Genomic DNA, 24,912 nt, shown 5'->3' with positions numbered 1-24,912 from the left:
AGAATATTCAATATATATATTTATTAGTTCATGTAACTAATAATTGAGAGAGAATAGAAATTAGAACCTTTCATTTGTTTAATATATGTTTTATTGATAAAAGAGGATAAATACTAAGAGTTGATGTACCATTAAATTTATAATATACACTCAGTACAAGTACCTCGATAAAGACGATATGTAGTATGTATGTATGAAAGAAATAACAGTAATATTATGACATTCATAAAATGTATGAATGATTATAAATATTTGCGTTGGTAATTAATGCAAAGATAAAAAAGGAAAATAATCTAAATTGTAATAAAAAATATCTCTCTAATATTAGAAAAGTATCAAATAATCTATGAATAAACTGAAAAGTTTTTGTAAACAATACAAGTTTTTAAAATTAGTTAGTATCACCTAACATTTCATAGGAGTACCGTCTGGATATGTTGGCACTTTTGGTTTGCAAATTTTTGTTCTACCGTTAGAACCATACACAATGTTGCAAGAGAAAGTAAAATATCCACAAGTTGAACTTTTAGTATAATAACGATGTTCATATTTTCTTGGCGAATTTCTACCTTCCATTTTACCAGCAACACTATTGGTTACTGTATAATAACTTGGTTTCATTAATATATTGGAAGTAGGTGTTGAATGTTCTGTGGAAAATTGTTGGCTTTGAATTTGAGGGAAATAATTTTTTTGTCTTTCTTTGGATGAAACATGACCTTCCATTAGTCTCTCATGATTTGTTTTAAGAGATCTTATTTCTGAGATGGGCGATTTGCTTTCATGAGTCATGTTTGGTTCTTTTGGTACTAAAGAAACTGTCTGAGATTGAGATTTTCCGTCGCCATGGGCACTAGTTTCACTACCTGCTACAGATGTTACTCTGCCACGAAAACCAGGTGGTATAGTATATCCTGATAATGATTGTCCAGGGTGGAGCATGTCACCAACTTGTGCTGGATTTGTGTTCTGTTTTACATGAAGGTCATATTGATTTCCAGTTGTAACATGTATTGTTTGTGATTGATGATTACTACTATCTTGTTCATCAGCATAGATTTTTGAAACTTTCGTATTCATTGAAGTTTGCATCGGTGAGGCGTCATAATCTTCACCATCATATTCTTCCTCATAATCGTACAATGTGTCGTCCGTTTGTGATTTTTCAACAGGTGGATTCAGCTTATTAGCTGTATTTGACGAATTTTCATCTGTTGGTTTAGTAGTAACTGTTTTCCGAGAACTAGAACTCGTCTGTAAACCTTGTTGAAGTTTGTCTTGATTATATTCATAATCGGTATCTGAGGATGTATTTGCTGTTTCATTATTCTTTTTCTGTGCAATTTGTGGAATATAAGATGGTTTAAACGGTTTAAATAATTCAGTATCTGTAATATTAAAGTTAAACGGTTTTCTAGAAGTTGATGCACCAGATCCTGATCCTGCTTGTGCAGCACCGGTATAAGTAATTCCATATTGGAAGGATCCTTCGAGCTGAGATTGAGATTGTCCTGTGTATGCTCCGCTCTGAGCGGAGGCCGTTCCACCTCCGCGGAAAGGTTTCGAATATTTTTCAATTTTTTCATCTGTCTTAAGATACGGTTGAAAACCAATTTGTGCCTGACTTGAAGTACTTCCTTCACCGTTTGCTTGAGCATCTGCCATTCCACCTTTCGAGCTTGCTTGTACCTGAGAATTTGTACCATGATTCAAACCGCTGCTTTGCGCACCCGTTGTTGTAGCACCTGACTCTGAATTTAACTGGACTTGTGCCTGGCTTTTTCCATAACCACCCATTCCTTGAGCATTACTTGCAGCACCTTCTTTACCACCACTAATTTCCGTTTGAGCACTTTTATTATTGTCAGTACTACCAGCTTGAGCTGAGAATGATCCAGAACCACTATAAGTACCTGTCACTTGGGATTGAGATGTACCTTGCCCAAATTTTCCTTGAGCTGACGCGCTCGCTTGAGTACCTGAATCCATTTGCTTTACAGAACTGGATGCTTGAGAATTCGAATTATCACCTTCTCCAAGTAGAAAACTACCAGGTTCTTGATATTGAGCAGGTTCTCCAGTATTTGTTTGTCTTACATTGGGTAGGTATTGTAAATTTGGATATTGTTGTCTGGTACCTTGTCCATCAGTTGGGTATTGCTCCAATCCTTGTCTATTAACTCCTCCTGACAGAGGATCTGTAGGTAGACCTGAAGTTGGAATTCCTCTATCATGCCATGGTGCAATACCAGGATATTGTCCTTGTTGTAGTGGATAGCCAGGAGGACTTACTCCACGATTGTTGGGATATTTTCCTGTGTCAGGGAATGGAACCATGCTTCCATCAGGATATTGTATTACTCTGGTACCATCGGGATAAGATAATATTGATCCAGCACCAGAAGTTACATCTGTTTTAATAGTACCAGGAGCAATATTTTGTCTAGTAATTTCTGGAAAAGCACTTCCAGGATATCGTGTATGATCTCCTGTCGTAAAATGTCCCCCCATGCTTGGTATGGTACCACCAGGATAAGTAACACCACTACTAGGTACAGTGTCAGGAATTCCTGGTATAGTACCCCTATTAGCTACAGCGCCTGGTACTACTTCGCCCGGATAATGAGCAGTTTCCCTCAATTGACCACCTGGTGAAGTACCGCCAGGATAAACACCTCTAGTATCTGTAGTAGCATCTCCACCTGCAAAGGTATCAGATAAAGTTCCTGATGGACTAATATTATGATATATATCACCCCTTAAATTACTACCTCTGTTTGTAGAATAAATATCTCCACCGTAGTATTGTGTTCTAGGAATCTGACCATTAGGATATATTGTACTATCTGCAGTTGCTTTTGTAGTTTGCGTTAGTCTTTCAGGTGTTAATGAACCTCGTGGATAAGCTGCGCTACCATCAGTCGTACCACCAGGTACACCACCTGGATAAGTTCCTCCAGTTGTGGGACCAGCAACTCCATCGGGGTAAACTGTACCACCACCAGTTGTAGGGCCAACAACTGCACCAGGATAAACTGTACCACCACCAGTTATAGGACCAACAACTGCACCAGGGTAAACTGTACCACCACCAGTTATAGGACCAACAACTGCACCAGGGTAAACTGTACCACCACCAGTTATAGGACCAACAACTGCACCAGGGTAAACTGTACCACCACCAGGTATAGGACCAACAACTGCACCAGGGTAAACTGCACTACTCCCAGTTGTGACACCAGTTGCACCTCCAGGATAAGGAACAATTGTTCCAGTTCGAGGACCAACTACACCTCCAGGGTAAGGAACAATTCCTCCACTTCCAGGGTAAGGAATAGTCCCTGTGGCTGGTGGACCAACTACTCCTCCAGGATAAACTGCACCACCAGTTGTACCACCAGGGTAAGTTCCTCCAGTTGTAGGACCAGCAACTCCACCAGGGTAAACTGTACCACCACCAGTTGTAGGACCAGTAACTCCTCCAGGGTAAACTGTACCACCACTAGTTGTAGGACCAGAAACTCCACCAGGGTAAACTGTACCACCACCAGTTGCAGTACCAGTTACTCCTCCAGGATAAATGGTACCACCAGGTACACCTCCAGGATAAATGGTACCACCAGGTACACCTCCAGGATAAGGAACAGTTCCTCCAGTTTGACGACCAGCTACATCTCCAGGATAAATTGTACCATCACCCCCAGTTGTAGTACCAGTTGCACCTCCAGGATAAGGAACAGTTCCTCCTGCTGGAGGGACAACTCCTCCTCCAGGATAAACTACACCTCCAGTTGTACCACCAGGTACACCAGCAGGGTAAGGAACAGTTCTTTCAGCTGGGGGACCAACTCCTCCTCCAGGATAAACTACACCGCCAGTTGTACCACTAGGTACACCAGCAGGGTAAGGAAGAGTTTCTCCAGCTGGGGGACCAACTCCTCCTCCAGGATAAACTACACCTCCAGTTGCACCACCAGGTACACCAGCAGGGTAAGGAACAGTTCCTCCAGCTGGGGGAGCAAATCCTCCTCCAGGATAAACTACACCTCCAGTTGCACCGCCAGGTACACCAGCAGAGTACGGAACAGTTCCTCCAGCTGGGGGACCAACTCCTCTTCCAGGATAAACTACACCTCCAGTTGTACCACCAGGTACACCAGCAGGGTAAGGAACAGTTTCTCCAGCTGGAGGGCCAACTCCTCCTCCAGGATAAACTACACCTCCAGTTGTACCACCAGGTATACCACCAGGATAAGGAACAGTTCCTCCAGCTGGAGGGCCAACTCCTCCTCCAGGATACACTGTACCACCACCAGTTGTTGTACCACCTACATTTCCAGGGTAAGTAGTGCGACTTCCTGTAGTTGGAGTTCCAGGATAACGTATCTCACCTCCTGTCATTACAATACCAGGATAAACTACTCTACCGTTAGTTATAGTAGTGTCAGGTACACTACTAGGATAAATTATACCACCTCCAATTGTTGTAGTACCGGGAATATTACTAGGATAAGCCATATGACCTCCAGTTGTACTACCAGGTATTCTACCAGGATAGAGCACTTCACCTGTAGGTTTAGTTATACCTGGAATAATATTACACCTGGATATTGCTTGACTTGTTTTTTACTACTATATTATTTGGCGTAATACAAAATTAATTTGGGAGCAACTTCGAACAAAAATTTTTTCTATTTATCATTATAGAGTACCTGGTGTAATTTTACCGGGATAAGTTGTACCCATTCCAGGAGTAATCATACCAGGATGAACATTAGTTCCACCAGTTAATGTTCCTGGAAGAATCCTAAGATAGGTTTCATTTTCTTATATTTCGTTGTATATGTATTTAGTGATACCTGTGGTCCCGCTTGTTGTTTTTGGCAGTGAAATTCTACCAGGACTTGCGCCTGGATGTTGGATATATCTATCTGGAGTTCCTTCACTAGTGTATTTTGAGCAATCTTCGCATCCAATGCCTAATGACGTACTCTGTGCTTGACCCATACCATGACTTCCACCTGAGGATGCGTTCAAGTTTCTTATTTCATATGTAAGTCACATTATAACAGAATGGAAACATTTTTAGGTACTCACTAACAGCTGCACGAGAAGAGTGTGGGAAAGCTTCTGCTTCGGCTTTTCCTTCCGTTTGATCTTTATCATTAATGTTTAAATATTGAGATTGTGTTTGCCCTTGAAATTTTCCCGGCAGTTGTACCTGTCGACGGAAACGATTTTGCCGAAAATTTTCATTAAGCCTTTGTCTTTCTTCAAGTACGAGTTGCCTTTTAGCTCGACTTATCAGAGGCGTTAAAACTACGTCAGCCACTCTTCTTGCTACGATATCATTTTCATCTAGAGGAAGTGTATTAAAAAAAGGATCTAGCTCTAGTCCGGGAATCAGCATAGTGTTTTGCAGTAAAACAATTTTGCGTCCATTACAAAAATCAACTATTCTACCCCCTGCAATTTGCCATGCCTACAAAATATATACCTAAATTATTGCTTATTTTGCACCATTAACTGCGCAATCAGCTGAAAATATATTATGTTACCTCGAATTTTGTTAAGGCTTCAGTAGGTGCATAAAGTACTTTTGGCATGTATTTCCGTTCTTGGTTGCTATATTCTGAAAGCTCTTCTGTAACGGCATTTTCTTCTAGTTTCTCTATATAACAATTGTTTTCTTCTCTGTCTTTGTATGCTCTAAAGCGCTGTAAAAGTGTGAAAATGCAAAATATTGTTGCTACGATTTTCAAGATTAATGTATTACCGTTGCATCGTCAGTAAATGTCCATTGTTTTTTTATTAAACGATGGTGCACATTCGACGTTTCAAAATCATCGTAAACAGAGCGATCGAAACGCCTCTCTTCCTGTAAGTAAATTATCGTAATTAAAGAATATACAGAAGGATATACAAAAATATATAAAATTGTAATAACAGAAATAACTGTACGATTTTCAAACATATTCAAATGTTAATTTTTCTAACGTCTGTTATTAAACCATTTCCTTTAAAAATACACGAATCGGTGAAGTTCCATAGAAAAAAGCATATAATAAAGGAAAAACAACAAAACGGAGAAATTAGGAATGGGTCACGCTATTTCCTACCAACTTATCTTACGAACTTTGATCTCCAAATCTGTCTCTCAAGCAGCTGTAGTCAATACTTAATTTGTCTTAATGAATTGCGTTAGTTTTATGGGAATTCGAAAAAAGTACCAAAAGAAATTCACAATTTATAAGTCAGTTATTTGAATAAACATTTTTATTACCATTTCGGTGAACTTTAATTAATGATACAGTACAGACTTATTGATAATTATGAAATAAACAAACATCTTTAAGTAAACTTGTACGATTGTCCCTCGTATAAAAAAAAAAGAAGAAATTTTAAAATAAATTTCTTAAAAAATAAGTTATCAATCGGTGAATTGCAAAGAATGGATGACAACTTACACGGTGTTTCGAGAGTACTGTTCCCGTGAAGAAAATCAGGACAACAAGGATTAGCCGCATGGCTTCTGTCTACTTCGGGAACTTCTTTGCGACTGTTAGCTTCTATTTGACGGTAATCCTAGTAGGTTGATCTGTCGACTCCCACCAAACACTTCTTTCCTTTTCTTCTTCCTCTTCTTTGGCTTACTTGTGCTCGATCTTGCGAAGTGATCAAGAACCACGAGGATTTGGATTAAAGCGAAGAAGGGGGAACGGTTGATAGGGGAAATTCTAAGAAGCGGCAGCATGTAAATTGTGATGTAAGTGCGTCTGTACTCTTGTAAGTGTTACGTTATTTTATGTCGTTTCATGATATCCGGATATTCGTTGCCGGAAAGCTTTCACGAGCGTTTCCGATATTTACATTCTTATAACGGCTGGCATTTACGACGCTGTAAAGATTGGTAAACGTTCGAAGAATAGAAAAGAATGAAAAAGGAATAGCAGAAGTATGAAAGAAATAAAAATAGATTTTCACATTTGTTTTTATGTCATTCGTATTCTCCGAAGGATCGTTTACTTCAAATACTTTATCGTCGCAGAAAATGATCTATATTGGTTATAAGTGAACGTTTAGTAAAAAAAAAAAAAAAAAATTGTTCATTTTCGATATTTGGTTTGCTTCGTTCGGTGTTAATCTAAAATGTCGATCGCTTCTTTATTTTGGTCAGTACTGTATTTCGATGATATTTGTAGATGCACTCTCGGTAAGAGAGTAATCAGTTTCTCCATAGTATGTCGCTGTTTTACTTTCAAAGACGCAAATATCTTTCTAATCGTGCACGATATCGCCTAAAGTCAGCTTATGTGACCATCATCGACTGACTAAGATAGATGTGTTCCCCTTCAGTGCCCTAATTATAAACTCCAATCCATTTGGTAAATACAGCAAGTCGTTGTTTGTTCTGCTTTGAGCATTATTAACTATCACACAGTTCATCAGCAGTGTAAAAAGATCGATGAGTAAAAGGAAAGTGGATTTGAACGAAGTGCTTTATGTTAAATTCCTAAGTAGCAACTGTAAATCGTTGGTTGCGTTACCAATGATTGCCCAATTTCTAAGCTACGTTGAATGAAACTTTTGATTATCAAATTTTCATTTATTCAGTTCGAGACAATTTTGACAACCCTTCGTTTCTTACCCTTTTTATTGTGGAGTATAAAATAGAGTATGCTTCGAAATAAATTAGTGTACAATAGATTAGTAAAATTTTAAATAACTAAAAGTAGAAACAGTTGTAGAAATATTATGTACATTGAAAGGTATGTATAGCGATATGTATATATATATATTTTTTTTTTCATTTTAATAGACAAGACTTGTACAATTCGTAGAAAAATTGGTAAAATGTTTGCTTAGGCACTCCAATGTACAAATGGTACATTACATACGTAAAACAACAATACATTACAACTGCACTAACTATTAGGACTATCATCGTGATATTGTAAATACTAATATACAATGTAGGGAATGCTATTTACAACGTGTAGTTCACACGACTATACAATACAATATTACAATTTGGGATCCCTAATGTTCGATCTTTTGCGATAGATCGATGACTAGGATTCGCTCACTTGTTTACACTTTTGACTCCGGGTTAATACAAACACATGTCCTAATTTACAATTTTATTGTGAAAGAAAAAAAAAATAACGAATAAACTACGTGAAATCTTTATTACAAAACCGCTGCCATTCGATTTTTTGTGCAACCGTCGTTTTTTTAAATTTCTATTCCATGTTGAAAAGGTTATCGGTTCATATTAAATCATCTATAATAGAGAATATCTTGAAGAGCAATTGAAAGAGAAGTTAATGGGAAGTATGTGTGAAGTATTTGATATAGAACAAAAATTCGATTGGTTGCGCATAGAATAGCAGAGCGGATTGGACTAGTTTACACTCGAATCGTCACCAACGGTCGGTAACGTATCTAAAACTAAGAAAAATTCTTAATTATTATATAAAGCGACCACCAGAGGGCCACTAGACTGCATATGGCAGTTGATTCCGGTTACAAAGTTCGAATCACAGACGATACGCGTTTTCATATTTAAAAAAAACGCGTTTAATGTATTACAATATAAAACTACTTTCTTAGATATATAGTTTGCAGCAGATATAACGACACCCGAAATTACATTTATCCACATAATCGTTTTAATAAAAAATCTTAATCGCTATTCAGTACCCTTTTCGAACAATTTACTTTACGCATTTTCAAATGGTCTGTAACTTCCGCCAAATTTAAATTTGACTACCGTAGTAAAAGTGTGTAGTTTAGTACAAACATTTTAGTCACGGAAACGTGTGACATAAATTTTAAACGAAGTGCTGTAAAAAGTTACAAGTTCTCAGAAAATGTAATTTCTTTACGTAGATTATTGGAAGTAAAAATAGTTTTCACGCTATCTCTCTTGTGAATGTCTATAATTCGATTGATATTCGTTGGCAATCTACGCTTCAATATATACGTTAGTTTTAAGCTTCAAGGAATTTGTAGCTGCCTGGAAGAGCTTGGAAAACTTGAACTTCATCGATGCAATTAATACTAAGGTAAATATGCATATATAGGCACTGCGATTCACTTTAAATCAATAAATTACTTTTGTTTCTTAGTACAACGCATGATATGTCTTTAAAAAAACTGTGACTACATACGAATAGTATTTAAGGCACGATACTAGGAATTGGTAATTCACAATTTTATCGTTAATATGACTATGTGCTAGATGGTCCCTAATTAGGAAGGTGCATGGAATAATATTTGTTACGTAATCTCTGTTGATAGTGTTCCTTTGTCGTGTTATTGAACCTGTCTTGAAATTGATTTTATGCTCAGCTATTAAAAGAAAAAAAAAAAAAGAAAAAAAAAGAAAAGAGTTGGGTGCTCATCGCATTGAAAGATGCCACTAAGTAAGATATAACAGAATTTCAAATATTCCCCTTTAAAACTTAACGAACTTATCTCAATATCAATAGGAATGAATTAGTTGCTAGTAAAAAGTAATTACGTCTTTGTATCTCTACGAAGCGATAATTTAATCATTCATTTTTTCGGATTTGGATCTTCTCTCATGCTTTTTGCGATACACATTTGATTTCAGCAGGCTTAACGGTTCCATAACTATAAAATATTCTTTGGCGTACTACGGAACTGTTTTACCTGCACTCGATAATATTTCAATCGTTACCCGATAGATGTACATACTTGCCGTGATTTTCGTTCTATCGTTTCGGACGAATAATACATCTTTCCCTCAGAAGGTTCAAACATGTCTTCGATAATTCTATGCGATCGCTAAATTAAGTGTCATTGTTGTTGGCCTGGAAAATGCGGAGGACCTCGTCGGATCGGAAAAGTCAAAACTGCCGGAAGAGTTTTGGCTGTCGTTGTTGAACCGACTTAGGTGTTCTGGGTTAGGGGATATGACGGAAGTTCTAATGACCATTCTAGACACGCACTCTGGATCCTTTGTCAGGTTATCAGGAGTCTTCCTTTCGCGTTCTTCGACCGGAGTTTTCTCTCTGCAAGAACGTTTCGATGGCGGTGGCGGTGGCGGTGTCGCGGACGCGTCAGGAATTCTGGTGTGTCTGATAATCGCGGAGAACGCCGAGGACGAATTTCTTTGGTCGCGATTCAGGCCTAATCGAGGAACAATGACGCTGGTAGGGGATGCTGTAACGCACGGCGTCGTTTGCAGTCTGTTCAACGACGACGATAACGGTGTGCACGATTTCGTGGAAGACGAAGTTGTTTTCTGATCGTTTCCATCTGTTTTCTCCGTGGATGATCGATGATGAGCCCTCATGCACGATGATTCCTCGTGTTTGTACAGATACGATTTCAGAGCGAACGCTTTACCGCAACGACCGCATACATGTGGTTTGGTGTTCGAGTGCGTTTGAATATGAGCGCGTAAATTTGACTTGTCGGCAAATGCTTTGTTGCAGATCGTGCACTTAAACGGTTTCTCACCTACATACAAAAGAGAAGAAACAACATTGAATTAGATTACAAAAAAGTAATTACATTTGGTGTAATTTTGTTGGTAAATATTCAACTAAAAGTTGCTATAAACAATTCAACTGTTCAATGGAGAATATTCGGTATACTATTCTCACCTGTATGGGTACGTATGTGTCCCTGCAGTAGCCACGGTCTCGAGAAACACTTGCCACAGTAATGGCACTTGCACCCCTGATTATGCGTTCTAACGTGCATACTGAACGCAGGCATACTGACGTAGACTTTGTCGCAGTGTGGACATCTCCTAGCTTTCTTATCCCCGAGGGATCTGTGTGTTTGCCTGTGTCTGGCCAAATTCGAGGATGTCGAGTACTTCTTCCCGCAATCGGGACATTCGTGATCTTCGTTGTCTTCGGATTTCGACGTTTCCGTGGAAGTCGAGGTCGTTCTTCGATTTTGCGAAATCGCCGATGGTATCGACGGTGTTGGTACCAATTCGACTTTGTCCAAAGAATTCTCCGAGGTCTCGAGACCTCGGCGTTCCTCTTGCAAATGATGCGAATGGGAGGAAATGTGGATACCCAAGACCGTATTTCTTTCCGATCGATTCTGTAGAATCTCACGCTCGCTCTCAATCCTCTCGAAGAAGAGTCTCGTTCTTTCACCAAGTGTCTGCTCGTCCTCGAGGGTCTCCGGGTGATCTTGAAATTGCGATTCTTGCTGTTTTGTTCGCGGTGTCATCATTCTGCCGCATTTGTCCGAAAATTGAGCGTACCTAGGCGAGGCTGGTTGCTGATAAATCACGTTGTTCGGATGAATCAGCGTGCCAGCAGCCGCTGCTAGGCTCACTTCTGCCAGCTTTGTCAAGTTGTACAGTTCTTCGGGACACTCTGACGATGTCTCGCTGCCGCACTCGCTCGCACCATCGGACGTAGGATGGTTCCCGCTGTAATCGGCCAGTCTCACGCCTCTCTCCGGGCTGAAATCTACAGGAGACGTAGGATAATTAGCCTTACCATTGACAATCTTCGATTGTTTTATTTGTACATTCTTGCGATCGCCAACTCTATGTTTAAATGGTAATTTGTAACGCTTAACACTACGGAATATTGGCGTCAGAGAGTATAACTGTGTTCTATAATAAAATTTTCAGGGAACATGAAAATGCGGCACGTGGAATCGTTTATCATCGTTAGCGTAGGTTTCTACGGTTTGAATGCGTTTTGGCGAACGTCCAAACGAAATCTCGTGATCGAACTGAAAGAACTCCCCTATTGATACTTCGATCCCGTTGTACGCCCGACACTGTTTTATTATTAGTCATATTTCTACGTCGTTATTGTGTAACGGAAAGAAAAGTATTGTTACCCGTAGAGACTCGTTTCTTAAAACTGTTTTCCCAGAAACGTTATCCTTGGAAGTGTATTCTTTACTTCGACAAAACAGGTGGCTCTGTTCTATAAATATTATCGGAGTATAAACTTACAGAAAAATTCCATTTAGAAGAGCAGAATACTTGTTATTTTTTTCTTTTGCCGATTTTCTTTCATCGTGAATTTAACCGGTACTTCGATGTACGTGTGCGCGTTTAAATCGTAAAACGCACCGGACAAAATTATTCATATTTATGACTTTGAACAGTGTATCGAAGCGCGCGGTTCGTGAAGCGCGAAGCACCTTCGCGAGTATATCGCCTGCTCCGTTTTTGGGGAGAACAGAAATAGAGTAGCTATCTCTTGCTCTCTCTCTCTCTCGCCTCTGTCTTCTTATCTTTCTTTCTCTGTCTAACCCCTGTACTTTCTGCGTACTTCTGTGTACACGTACATGTGCGTTCGTACGAAAGCTTTGGAGGGGTTGACGGCACAGCGGCGGTACGCGTCGTGTGAACCTCATGACGCATCTAGCGTCTCCTATTCTTAAACCTGCACGATGTACCACCTTAATCACGAAGCAACGACCACCAAATTCTCTTGGCTTGCGGTCAGAAGCTTTGATTGACGAGATCGACGTAAGCGGCGCGGAAATTTTGCCTGCGCTGATTTTCGGCCGGTCGTATTTACGTTTCCGGCCCCGCTAACATTGCCATTAATGGAATCTTCACAGCTCACCTTTGAACTTTCCACGTCTCTGTCGAACATCCACGAGCGAAACTTTTTACGCTAAGATGTTTATAAAATGTAACGGTATCGAAACGCGGTTACACGAGGAACAACGATGTTCGCCGTTCTTTTCGCGAACTCTGTTCCCACACGACGGAACCGGCGAGATTATTTTTAAAGCGAAGTTACAGCGTAGAAGGTTGAAAAAAAACAAGAAGTATTTCCTGGCACGAGACAACTGGGGTAGGCGTGGAGGAGTATATTCAAAGTGATTATTGCGAAATCGAACGTACCTCTTCCGGACCCATCGAACTCCTCTTCGACTCCATTGTATCGACGGTGGGTGATCAGGAACGCTCTTGGCATTTTCTTCCCTGTCGCGTAACTTCTTCTGCGTCTTCTCTTTATTATTCTCCCCTTCGAATCACATAAACCATACCTTCAATCTCTTCGATTCAACTCCACTGTCACACACGATCACTTAGCGGGTAATTAATTGAATATTTCAACGATACGTCGCGATTGAACGTCGGAACCCACGATTGTAAACGATGTCGCACAGCTTTAAAAGGCTCTCGCCTATTCTAAACCTGTTGCTGATCATAGGGGTGCGTCCTCCTCGAGGGTTTCGAGCGAAATAGCTGCTCCGGCTAAGATTCGGGGCTACATATAGTAGCGCAGTCTTTCTCGCTTCCTCTTCAGATGCTGCGCGCCACGTATATTTTAGAGTGGGAAAGGCTGCGGAACACCAATCGGAACATTAAGTAGTTTTTACACGCTTGTAAAAAGTATTTCACTTGGTTCTCTATGCAACAAATTTTTTTCACATTTCTTCTCGTCGCCTTTCGTTTTACACCTGTGTTCTCTTCGACAATTTTTCTTCTCGAGGTTCGATGTTGTTAAAAAGAGAAACGTGTGTGTTGTCGCGTTGCATTTTTAGATATAAACTACGACCATAAAGCGGATTTATATGCTTTTTTTTTTTAAATATACCGCAAATGTGCGTATTAGTCAGACGTGGTTTTCTATCTGGTTCATCTTGCTTCTGGAAAATTGTTTGCAGATTGGGAAACACATATTTATTTAGTGGAAATCTGATAAATGTGATTTTAATATTTCGTCAAATTGAACAGGTAATAGGATCTTCTTTGATCGTGAATTTTTTCATAAATTCGGAAGTATAGGACACGTTGAGTTTCGTTCAGCTGAATTGTTCCGTGTTTGTAGGATAGCGTAACGAAGATTTATTTTTCCTTTGACGAGGGTCGAAACCAGGAAGATAGACCTACGCATTAGTTTATCTATTGAAATGTCGGAGCGACATTGGTCGTTCAGTTTAACCCAATAGTAAAACGACACAACTGTCCAAGCAGGTTCGAAGGTTCAATAAGGATGTCAGAGGATTATGCTCGTATCGTTATACCTACCGTGCGTAAAGAAATATGATAGATTGAGAAACTGCTACCGAATAGATGTGAACAGGTGTAAATGTATATATTTAGAGTGTAATAAATTCGATATGAACGTGTGTATACTAAATGGCGCTGTCGTGGCAATGATTTAAGTTCAATTTCACTTAGTGAAATGAATGGAAACCTCGTTCGCTTCATTTATAGACTTTCTTTTCACGTCGAACGATTTTTAAGTTGAAAAATAAAAATGTACGATTATTAGAATTTGGTATTAAGGTCTCGTAGGGAGGAGATTTGTAGAATGGAGTAAAAAAGAAACGAAAGAAAGCAGATTACTGAACGCTTATTTACCAGTGGGAAAAAAATATGTGCACTCTATTTTTATACAAAACCATCGTTGGTAGACAGATTTTAGTCTGGTCGTCCGCATATTGCCACTACACAGAGAATGCACTAAAGAGGGTCCCATGTCGTTTAGCACGCCATGTCTTTTGACCGTGACGACCGCGACATGGTAAAAGCGGAAAGTGTACTATTGAAATCGGCATTAACCCCTTCGCTGTGACAATTCTAAGAAAAAAATTTATTTTTTCCCAATTACTCCATTCGTGCGTCATTTCACCGACTTCGCAAGCTACGGCACGATTTCTCGAAAAAGTTCCTCGTCTTTTCTCGTTTTTAAATAAACGTGCAATTATCGCGAGAAACAGGTATCACGCGTCAACAATTTTCAGCGACGTTTCATTAATAGTAACTCGTTATTAATAAAGTGACACGCGTACGTTTCTGTCACATCGATCGATTAATACATCTTTTTTTTTTTAATAACACTACAGACAACGATTTGTCCCAAGGAGATTTATTAATTACTCTTCATTCAGCTCCTACTTCGGCGACATTGTGCGTTGGAAGAGTGCACCGCACATTACGGTTATTTTACACGAACCTCGGTATTAGTCATCAAGCGACGAAACAGAAAAGAATACGCGACGACCAAAAGTACCAGGACGCGGCCTACATTGCCGCAGACTATAAGTTCGTCGAACATTGTTTCAGCGAACGCGTTAAACAACGAGCCACGAATAAAAGAACTGTTGTTCGTAGATTTCGACGCGTGCAACAGTGATCGAAATTGACAGTGATTTGCGAAGTGTGAAGAAAAATGAGGGGGTGGGGGGTGGAAAAGTGAAAAGGAAGATTTTCTAGGTAAACGCATCGCGAACAAGGCGTCGTTCGAGCAAACAGAGACTATGCAGCAAGGGATCATGCAAGTAGCGGGCTTTTTGGTCGGCGATTGAATGAATGCCACGCGAGTTAGTCAGCGTCGCGGTGCTAAATTCGGCGGACGCCTGGCGTCGCTCCAGAAGAACCACCCAGCGCACCAACCTGCTTCTATCCTGTAGCCACCAATGAAACTGCGAGAGCGACGCCGTTTTCGTATTTGCTTGCCACCTTCTTTCGTCCCGTGTCGATCTTCCTTGACGCCTCCTTCCTCTTGTCCGTCCCCGATAATACGATGCTCAATAAGAGCCTGTGTTTATCGACGCTTGTAAATCTATAATACACTGAAAACACCGACGAAAAAAGCAAAAAGAAGTGTCAAATATTCTAATACAACTTATCGATTCAAAGTAGGTGTATTACGTATGTAGTTATGTATATACTTAGTTATCGTGAAACGTTTACGTGTAGATACACCTTGTAGCTCGTGTCGTTGGTTCGATTTTTCTCAATTGTCGAGGTATACCTGGAAATTCATTGAGATATCTCGATTGTTTTCGAAAATGATTCGAAGAACAGGTGTCTCGGGTAGCCTATTGCAATCGCGGTGCTATCGACGTCGGGTCTAAAAATAAAGTCACGAGTGTTGAGCATCCGAACTGACGCAACATCGGTACTCGCCAAGCTTTTCTCGGCGATGGATTGTCACTATACGAGCACCTCTGCGTGTCATCAGATACGCGAAACGGTGTAACTTACCTCGTGGTTTCTACGTTAATAAAGCAACGGCCGGGGCGGATCCATCCTACAGGTGCCCGAACGCGCGTTTCCGATGGAACGTGTTCGCGTAAAACGCGTATTTTCGGCGCACTTGGAGAAGATCCAGGTGCGGAGGTGGAAGTACGTGTAAACTGTGACGAGTAGAAGAGAGGAGCTGGATAGATGTTGCCGCGGGGACCACGTGCGTTGTTATTTTTCGAAAGAAACGAGATGAAGAGCCTCGCACAGTTTCACGCTTAGATTTATTCCCATTGTATATACACACACAGACGCATCGTATATCATATGATTAATCGAGCTGTACGTTGGAACTGTTTAAATTCGAGCAATTTTTAACTAGACACGTGCCAAGGAAGAGGGGAGAAAAAGGAAGGGGACGTTTTTTTTCTCTACTAGATAAGGAAAACAGGGTCATTAAGCGTAATCCCATTCCGTGCGATCGTTTGGTAAAAAATAAATGTTTCAACGAGTGCGCCGTTGGCCGGTTTCAATCAGCGCCGGTACACTCCCTCTTTCCACGACCATGTCATTTAGCGAGAAGTTTTCTGCTGGAAGGAAAAAAAAAATTGGAAAAAAAAGGGAAAAGCACGCGATCGCTATTTAAAAGGCTCGTAGGTGGGTGGCTTTTTAGCCGAGGTATATACCGACGTAGGGAGAGGGCTTCGACTTCGCTCTTCGGCCTCGGCATGGGGTTGCCGTGCTATTTTCAGGCCGGTGGCTCGATGCAGCTGTCGTGTTCTTCGGGTAAACCACCTCTCTTCTATTCCACGGTCACTCGCGGGACAAGGTAGAACGTACAGATTGGAATTCTAAATTCACGATTCGAGAATTCGTTAACGATGACGCACCTTAGCCAACTCTTACCGAAATTAGACGGTCGTATAAAAGAAACTGCTGGACTATTGTAGGTTTGCTACGTCTTTTTATTTATCTTCTTTTTTTTTTGTTTGTTTTTTGCCTGGAAATCTATTCCCTCTTTCTTTTTTTTTCTCGTCTGCTCTTCTTTCCCTCGACGATTTTTTCCCATTATTTCCTCCCTTCAGATGCTTCTGAAATCCTCCATTTCTCGCAATTAAACCGTTCCACCTTTTAGTATTCTTATTTTTACTTCTTCTTTTGTGCATCTCGTTCCTTTTTTTTTTTTTGCTTTCTCCAGCTTGTTCAATTCTCTCGGTAGTTTTAATGAATTACTTTCGTTAGTAAAATAATTATCAGCAGGATTAATTGTATCAATGGGGAAAGGTCCTTTATTCATTTACGGGGAAACTACGCTTCGCGAAGTTACATTTTCCTGGAATCGTAGAAGACGATGGGATGTAAGAAATGAGAACCATTTAATTGATTGCCTCCAGCAAAGGCACAGGGAGAAGTGCGTGCTGGAGAATGGAAGACGCGGATGAAGAAGATGACAAGATTCGAAGATCTTGGCAACGAGCCAGACGAGATTTTCAGCCGTCTACGTGTACTTCCAACTTTCATCTGTCTCCTCTTCTAGCCACCGTATACGTCCTCTAGGACCTAGGGTGCAATGACACCGGGGTCTTAGATGACAATTTTCTATTTACAGTACGCGTGAGTCATTACATACACGTACCTGTTCTATGCAAATAATTCGCTTGTTATATCTGTATAAGTTTTTGAAACTTGAAAAAGAAAAAACAATTGAACTTCTAGTATCTTACGGGGTACTTCGATTAAACTACGGTGAAACGGTAGGGAATACTTAATGTTGAATTTATTTAACGAAACGCGACAAGTTGACGGATTCACCAGCGACAGTTAGTCGAATGTGAATGGAAAAAATGAAAGAAAAGAGTATCGAAAGGTAAAAAAAATGTCGACCGGAACGACCCTTAATTTAGTTTCGGGTGCAAGAGGTTAACGCAGGGTGGGGACGTCCGTGGAAGTGCTTCCACGAGGGGAGAATACCGTCGTGAGGCACGTTGGTTCATGTTTGGAGGAATGTCTTTGGGTATAAAGGGAGACAGTTCCTTCCGGAGACAGCGAGCAGCCGCCTGTTCCACCCCTCTCGCCCCACCGATTTGTTCCCTTTTTCTATGTTGTTTTTCTTGCGATTCATCGGTACAATTCTTACCACTTGCTTTCTATTAACATTAACAACGGAATATTTTTATTGCAAAATTATTTATTGCAACATTTAGTCCTGACTTTATATTACAAAGTCAGACAACGAAACGAACAGTGTGTTTCTTTTGATCCTTACTGTACGCGATAGAAGTGATTCGGTAACAATTAGAAATTTATGAAGGTGGAAGGAAGCTGTTTCTTTTGATCCTTACTGTACGCGATAGAAGTGATTCGGTAACAATTAGAAATTTATGAAGAGGAAGGAAGTGTAGTAATTCGGAGATTAATTGCATGCCGATCAGACTGTAGGAACGGGTCGGCTTCGCAGGTGGCAAGCAGGCATGCAAATCTAAAAAGGGTCACGCACACGAGCACGTGCTCGCATTTTGCGAAACCTTTTCTAAAGGCGGAGGCGATCAGCTGGCCGTATTCTCTCTTCCTTCCCCTCTTATCTTCTCCAGCGGCGAGAAAAAAGAATTAAAAAGGATAAAAATGAGCATACACCCCCTTCGTCCGCACCCGCATCCTGTGCCAGCACACAGTGCTGCTTTCGTAAGAACCGGCACCGTCGGTTTCCATTCAAAATGCGCGAGTCACGAGGACTCATTCACAAATTTCACGACGAAATTCTACACTATGGCCGGACCGTCTGCGATCTTGATCGAGACGACAGAGACGAGCGTGAAAGGAAGAGAGAGACCGGGATATCCTTTTTTTCTCGTAACCACCTCTTGTTGCTGGATTTACATTCACGTGATGTTTTTTTTTTCTTCGCTATAACAAGAAAAAAAAAAGAGAAAGAGAACCAAACGACGGTTCATAATGACGTGCACGCTGCATTTAAATTTCGTACCGGTACGCGGTACTATACAGGAATTTACCTTCAACGAGTAATCAGCTGATTGCACGTGTTACGATCCTTTAAACGATCCGGAAAGTAAGACCAATTTGAAATTGCAATCGAAGAAGTCGACCGATTAAAAGTTACATAAAAAATTCTTTCTCGTGAATAGGGTGTTCTTTAAATTGACGTCGAACGGATGCACGAGTATTGGTACAAATGATATTCGTAGAAAGTCGTGTGTATATTGATCTACACGTGTCAGAAGTATGCTTAATGACCATGGAGATTATTGCCCGTTTGAAATCTGGAGAATGTTGATGACTTCCGTCCCCCGCGTCGCACATCGGAAGCGCCAGGATACAGGAACACGAAGGATGAAACGTTAACGTTGCCACAACGGGGGTTACCGTTTGACGATTGTTCGCTCGAGTGTCTGCTTTCCGATGGATACATCTCCTGTTGCAGTAGGTGGTTCTTCTATTGCCTCGCGTACAGACCACGTGCCACCCTGAGTCTCTTTCTTCCATTGCCATCGTCCAGACGGCTTCAAGGAGGAGATGAAAAAAATGAAGGGGACGGAAGAAGAGGAAGTGGACTAGACGACGAGGGAGCTTGAGGTCGTAGTCCTGAAAAGTTCGCTGATGGATTCATGGAATTCTCCTCCTTATGTCCTTTCGATCGTTCTCATCAGCGAAAAACAAAACAAAAAAAAAAAATACGAATTTATTTCATAAATTAACATTCCAATATATGTATATATATGTCATATTTTTTGCACATCTGTTATCTGAAAAATGGACACAGAAAAAGTGAAAGATACTACGTTATAGGTGGAAGGAGAAGAATGGAAGTAATTAGTATTGATAAGGAAAAGGAAGGAAATAATTAGTATTGACATCTACGCTGATGATTCCTCTTATATCATAGTTATTGAAATGTTGACATCTTTAAAGATCTAGTGGTTGCGTTGCCCCCACTCATAGACATCCGTCCATGGAAAAGCTGTAGGAGGGGTTAAAGGGCAGGAGGGTCGCAGACACCGAGTCACCAGCGGCAACGGGCACGCGACCGACACGCGCCCTTCTTCCGTCTCTTTCCTTCCTATCTCCCCTTTTTCTGCGCTTCTTTTTCCACCGCAGCTTCCCTTTGCACGCACATGCATTCATCTCTTACACGTGATCATCTTGAGTTTACGCGCGGGTGCGGGATGAAAGACTGGTGGTCTGCCACATGATTTAAGATAGCGTAATTTGTAAATTAGTCGGGGAATGTTTATTACTGCCATCGTAAGCTCAGATCCACTCCGGTATTTCGAACATCGAATATCAATATTAATGTACAAATTGATAAATAATCGATGCATTTTAAACTGTTCCAATTGAATATCGGTCAAATGAAATATATAATTATCGATAAAAAGTTGGATTACCGACATGTACGTAGTGTACACGCGTTTATTAAGTGGACAGTAAAGGCGAGAATTTCATTATGTTTTAAAGTTCATTCATGCGCCAGGTTGTTTCTAGTGTCATAAAAAGATGTCGTACGCTTTCAAGTGACCTTCCGTGCTGCACGGTGTACGTACACGTGGATGCTCATTCAGATTTCCTCTTTCTAGTGGCCCATTGAAGAATCCAGGCGCAAGGAGACGTACGATTAACCACCTTATCTGGATTCTTCGAACAGTTTCAATGTGCACCGTGGGAAGGATTACGAACTTCTGTTCTACCCGTATGGAAGCTAACAGGGAAATGGAAACAGTTTGAAATTGTACTGGAAAATTTTTCGTCCTAAGGTAAAAGAAGAGTAGATATCCTTCGTGTAAATTCAATCAGGTTGAATCGACGTTGTTTGGAAACGTTGCCGTACGCAAATTCCACGAAGAATGATTAAGGTCGATGAAGACGAAAATGCGATCTGTTGTCGTAACGAGGGAAATCGGACATCTCTAAGTATAGCTCGTATTTGCATGCAGATCAGGGACGGATCGTATCGGGTTGCCAAGCTGCTACAACGTGCAAAGTCCACGAGGCTTGTAGTACAAAATTTTTAGTCTATTTTTTCCATCTTACTAATGATTTTTTCCCTGTTGAACACCGTGTACCGTTGTCTCACCTGTTTACCGCTTTTCTCGATCTTCGAATGCGCGTATAATATGTGTCACCCTTTCCGAATACCACACATTTCACATGTTACATCCTATATAGAAACATTTCATTCATGACGTTTTAGTAATCATTTATACCAACTACTTCTCTGACGATTACGAACTTGGCAATGCTCTGAAAGAAGCGCCATTGTTGCACAATCAAATTCCTCCTTTCAGTTCAGGGATATTAATTTCAAAATTTCTCCCTGATGGATTCCTTCCTCCGTTACGCAGGAAATATATCACACGAGTTCATAATTTATTGCACGAGAATTGTCTCTTTCGGGGACTCGATTATCGTCATCCCGGAGGACCAAGTACGATTTGCCAATGAGGAAAACGGGAGGCTCGTGTCAAGAGCGTTTAACGACACCTTTATATAAGATGCTCGCAGTGACATTAGTGAAATAGACAACTTTTGCTCCCGTTTGTAAACATACGATAATGTATTAAATAATAATGAATATACTTTACGTTAACAAATCACAATCGTACACACACACACACCGAGTGAATAAACCGAGTAACGTTGAAACGATAACGAGAAGGGAAGATAAATGAAATACATGTTGCGACACTTTAGATCAGCATGAATTCACGAAATTGAAACTTTGGCCATTTTGCAAACTTCTGGCCAATCACCAGCGATTAACCATTTATAATTACGAGGATGCCGCCTCTTGGCACGTGAGACAGCATTTATAGATCGCGCGCCTCGATTTAATCGTCGTCGTTTCAATTATTTTTCTGGCTACCTGTCATCAGAAGCGTGGATCCGTGGATCCGGTCGATGCCAATGATCAAAAAATAGATCCGAGCGCAACCTGTTCGAAATAGCTGGCGTGAAACCTGTAACGCGCGGTGGTGAGCGCGCGTTGTTAATGTCAGCTAGTTGAACGCGATGGATCGGTATTGGAATACCGGCATCGTGATCGGCATTCGAATACAAAACGTGACACAAGTCGTAATGACATGCTAACTTCGACGCCGATTGGGTTAACAAGTCGATTATTTTCGGATATTCTCTATCAATAGGTCGATCCGACCTTTTCAACGATAACATTCTATCGTGTTCGATTGAACGTGCATCGAAAAAAAAAAAAAAAAAAAAAGGAGAAGAATTCAGAAATCGACAGCGTGATGGTTTTCAAGGCATCGATAAACGGAAGACTCGCCGCTTTAAACGGCGGAACCTTTGACGACGACGGCGACGTTTGCAACCAGGTGGTGGGCCTTGTGCGATTCGCGGGGCAAATGGAGATTATGCTCGAAGGTGTCTAAGCTAAAGGGAAGGAAATCTAATTATAGAAGTCGTTGTACCGCGTGCTGAAAGTGGTGGAGGGTGTGGGTACGGGTGCACGAATAAGAATCGGTTGCATTGGGCGGCCATAAAATGCAGGCTGCATCCGCTCGGCGCAGATGTACTTGGAACGGAGCTCCAGTACCACGACGAGACCAAAAGGATCTCTCGTTTCGGGGTTCTATGGCCTACCAGATATCGAGGACAATGAACTTGAAGTGTACGCGATAGAAACAGATTCCACGGATTCTTGCCTGACGGAAGATCGATCGCGGGGGAGAACATGAAACCGGGCGGTTTAGTTTAAACGAAAATCAAACTTGACCATTTCCAGACATCTGGGTAGGTTTTACTTCTCAACATTCCTGCAATAACGTCGACGGGAGAGAGGGGAAGGGGAGAATGGCGAAATGTTTATCGATCTTCTTTTTTTTTTTATCGTTAAAACATCGACGATCAAACGTGCCTGGCTATTTACGAAGAACGAAGTGCGATGAAACTAACCATCCTCACGTAACTTGTGATACATTTTAACAAGGACACCGATGTGGGTGGGTTGCCTTATCATAAGTAGCACAGGTTCGTTCATTGCGTTGTTCATTCATGCAGGAGCCATGTGGTCCGTGAGTTGCATTACTTCCTGTCTTTGTGACAAGAAAACAGAGGAATCGAACGTAAGAGATTTCTCGAAAAGCTCATTCTTCAACGATAACCATACTCCTTTATTCACAGTTTTATGAATAACCGGCAAAGGCGTTCAACGAATTTATTGGCCGGTGGCCAGTAAAGGTCGATCCCAATAACGGGGAAATAATTTATCTGTCGTTATATTTGTAGTCGGACGGTGATTAAACTATTTATGTCGTAGTCGTATACGCGTTGACCGTTTCTTATGGGTGACACGTTTATCGTCGATCCTGGGCTGTACGAATGATTGGTCACCCGGCTGCACCAGCTGTGACATTTCGCGCACAATCGACTCGTGCCGCTCGGACCGTGATTATTATTGTTTCCTCCACCTTCTTTTTTTTTCTTCCTCTGAAAGTAGCCGCGCGTGTGCCCGTGACGTGGCCATGTAAGGGCTAGGCGGGGGTGCTGGTTGCTAATTTTAGTACACGTCTCCAGGGTTCCTGGAGTTGTCGGGGAATCGGCAGCTGGTGATTCAAGACATAGCCTTGCACGTGGGTACGTGTCTCACCGTTCACGCGCGACGGACATCCCCCTTCTTGTTTCTCCACTCCTCGAAGGAGGTCGACGTGTCCACTCGGTTCGCTCCAGATGTGTCTTACATCCGACGTAATACCCAACATTGCTGGATACTAAGATGAATGATGTCGAGGTCGTTTTGGTGTCGCACGAATTGAGGGATTAGATCCGAGAGAAAGCAATGTTACGTGTAAAACTTCGTCGATTAATTTGATCTATCGACGCATTCGAGAAAAAAAATCATAGGACATCCTTCGTATTGGTATAGCAGTATCAAGAATACAGCATTGTAGTTACCTCTAACGTAACTTCGTTCTTATTTCGTTTCAGCGTTCTGTCAAAATTCGTAATTTTCTCGCGACACGTGAGACGTGACGAATTATAGATACTGGTACTTACACGTGTGAGTTCTTCGTTAGATTTAGCTTGCAGTGGGTGTTTCTCAATCTTGTTAAACGTCGCTATCATGGTCTGTTCGATCCTGGAAATCAAAGGGCGTAGGAGAAAGAGAAACGGAGAAGGAAGAGGAAGGAACGCGTGTGTCTCTTTGAGAAGGAGCTAAAGGGGAAACGAAGGAGAGGTAAACGAGATCTGGCGGCGGCTGGTGCAGCGGATGTTTGAAGCTGCTGAAAGTAAGGCGGTGGTTCCTTTCGCGTTCTTTCTCCGTCTTTCCTGCTGCGTTTCCTTCATCAGTTAGCCACGATCGCGGTAAAACACGGTCCGCGGAGGAAGCACCTCGGCGGATGTGATGTTTAGGACACGGTCCGGACAAAAAATCCTCTTCGTATAAATAGGCAACAGTGGTTGGTCCCGGCTATTGCCGTTTAACTTTTGACCTACATATTTTCGTAGATTATTTATCGAAGCACATGCCTTTCCTTTTATCTTTTCTTTTTCTCCTTCTTTTTTTCGGTAAACGTTTTAGATGCACACGCGGTAAACAAAATTGTACGTTGCCAAGCGAAAGGTAATAATTCAAGATATTCGGTGTTTAGGACACACCGTATTTTGTTATTCTAGATTAGACCTTGGGTCTTTGGGTAAATACGGTTGACTCTGGTATAATGGTCCTAATGAAGCTGTAAATGCGGTGGTAACATGATCGCCGTAAGGAACTGCACTTGTTGGCCTGTTTCCACTTGGGTTTCGGAAGCCAAATCTTTTCTGACCTGCAACCTGCTGGGTCAAAAGAAACTACAGAACGCAATCCACTTCGCGGCCAAGGCGATTTATGTTACCCTAACAGGAGAAAATGGTGCAGATTTTAACGCGCTAAACTAATTGTGTAAATAATTTATTTAACATTCTCGTTATCATATATATCGTTACAA

The 24,912-nt window shown here is 41.2% G+C and overlaps 2 protein-coding genes across 2 annotated transcripts; both read right to left on the bottom strand.

Moving 5' to 3' along the window:
* Window positions 1–405: 405 nt before the first annotated feature.
* LOC108573673 (mucin-19-like) lies at window positions 406–6,527 on the bottom strand. The gene is made up of 7 exons (XM_017936148.1): window positions 6,468–6,527; window positions 5,777–5,878; window positions 5,559–5,717; window positions 5,098–5,482; window positions 4,860–5,021; window positions 4,713–4,796; window positions 406–4,586 (listed from the first exon to the last, which is right to left on the bottom strand). Exons 1-7 carry the CDS (start codon window positions 6,525–6,527, stop codon window positions 406–408), a joined length of 5,133 nt encoding a protein of 1,710 aa, XP_017791637.1.
* A 2,746-nt stretch (window positions 6,528–9,273) lies between these two features.
* On the bottom strand, window positions 9,274–13,201 carry LOC108573686 (zinc finger protein 134-like). The gene is made up of 3 exons (XM_017936163.1): window positions 12,875–13,201; window positions 10,638–11,468; window positions 9,274–10,491 (listed from the first exon to the last, which is right to left on the bottom strand). The coding sequence occupies exons 1-3, from the start codon at window positions 12,945–12,947 to the stop codon at window positions 9,803–9,805; spliced, it is 1,593 nt and encodes a 530-aa protein (XP_017791652.1). The 5' UTR covers window positions 12,948–13,201; the 3' UTR covers window positions 9,274–9,802.
* Between the last annotated feature and the right edge of the window lie 11,711 nt (window positions 13,202–24,912).

This window comes from Habropoda laboriosa, unplaced genomic scaffold, assembly GCF_001263275.1.
Source record: "Habropoda laboriosa isolate 0110345459 unplaced genomic scaffold, ASM126327v1 scaffold151, whole genome shotgun sequence".
Taxonomy (NCBI): domain Eukaryota; kingdom Metazoa; phylum Arthropoda; class Insecta; order Hymenoptera; family Apidae; genus Habropoda; species Habropoda laboriosa.
This window is presented reverse-complemented; position numbering and strand designations above follow the sequence as displayed.

Bases quoted from the DNA above. Each gene is read 5' to 3' on its own strand.
- LOC108573673 (XM_017936148.1), bottom strand. From the start codon at position 6,527: ATGCGGCTAATCCTTGTTGTCCTGATTTTCTTCACGGGAACAGTACTC. The intron at 5,483-5,558 runs GTAACATAATAT...TATATTTTGTAG, and splicing joins AAGCCTTAACAAAATTCGAG to GCATGGCAAATTGCAGGGGG. The intron at 5,022-5,097 runs GTGAGTACCTAA...ACGCATCCTCAG, and splicing joins CTCTTCTCGTGCAGCTGTTA to GTGGAAGTCATGGTATGGGT.
- LOC108573686 (XM_017936163.1), bottom strand. From the start codon at position 12,947: ATGCCAAGAGCGTTCCTGATCACCCACCGTCGATACAATGGAGTCGAA. The intron at 11,469-12,874 runs GTACGTTCGATT...CGTCTCCTGTAG, and splicing joins GTTCGATGGGTCCGGAAGAG to ATTTCAGCCCGGAGAGAGGC. The intron at 10,492-10,637 runs GTGAGAATAGTA...TTTTGTATGTAG, and splicing joins ACACATACGTACCCATACAG to GTGAGAAACCGTTTAAGTGC.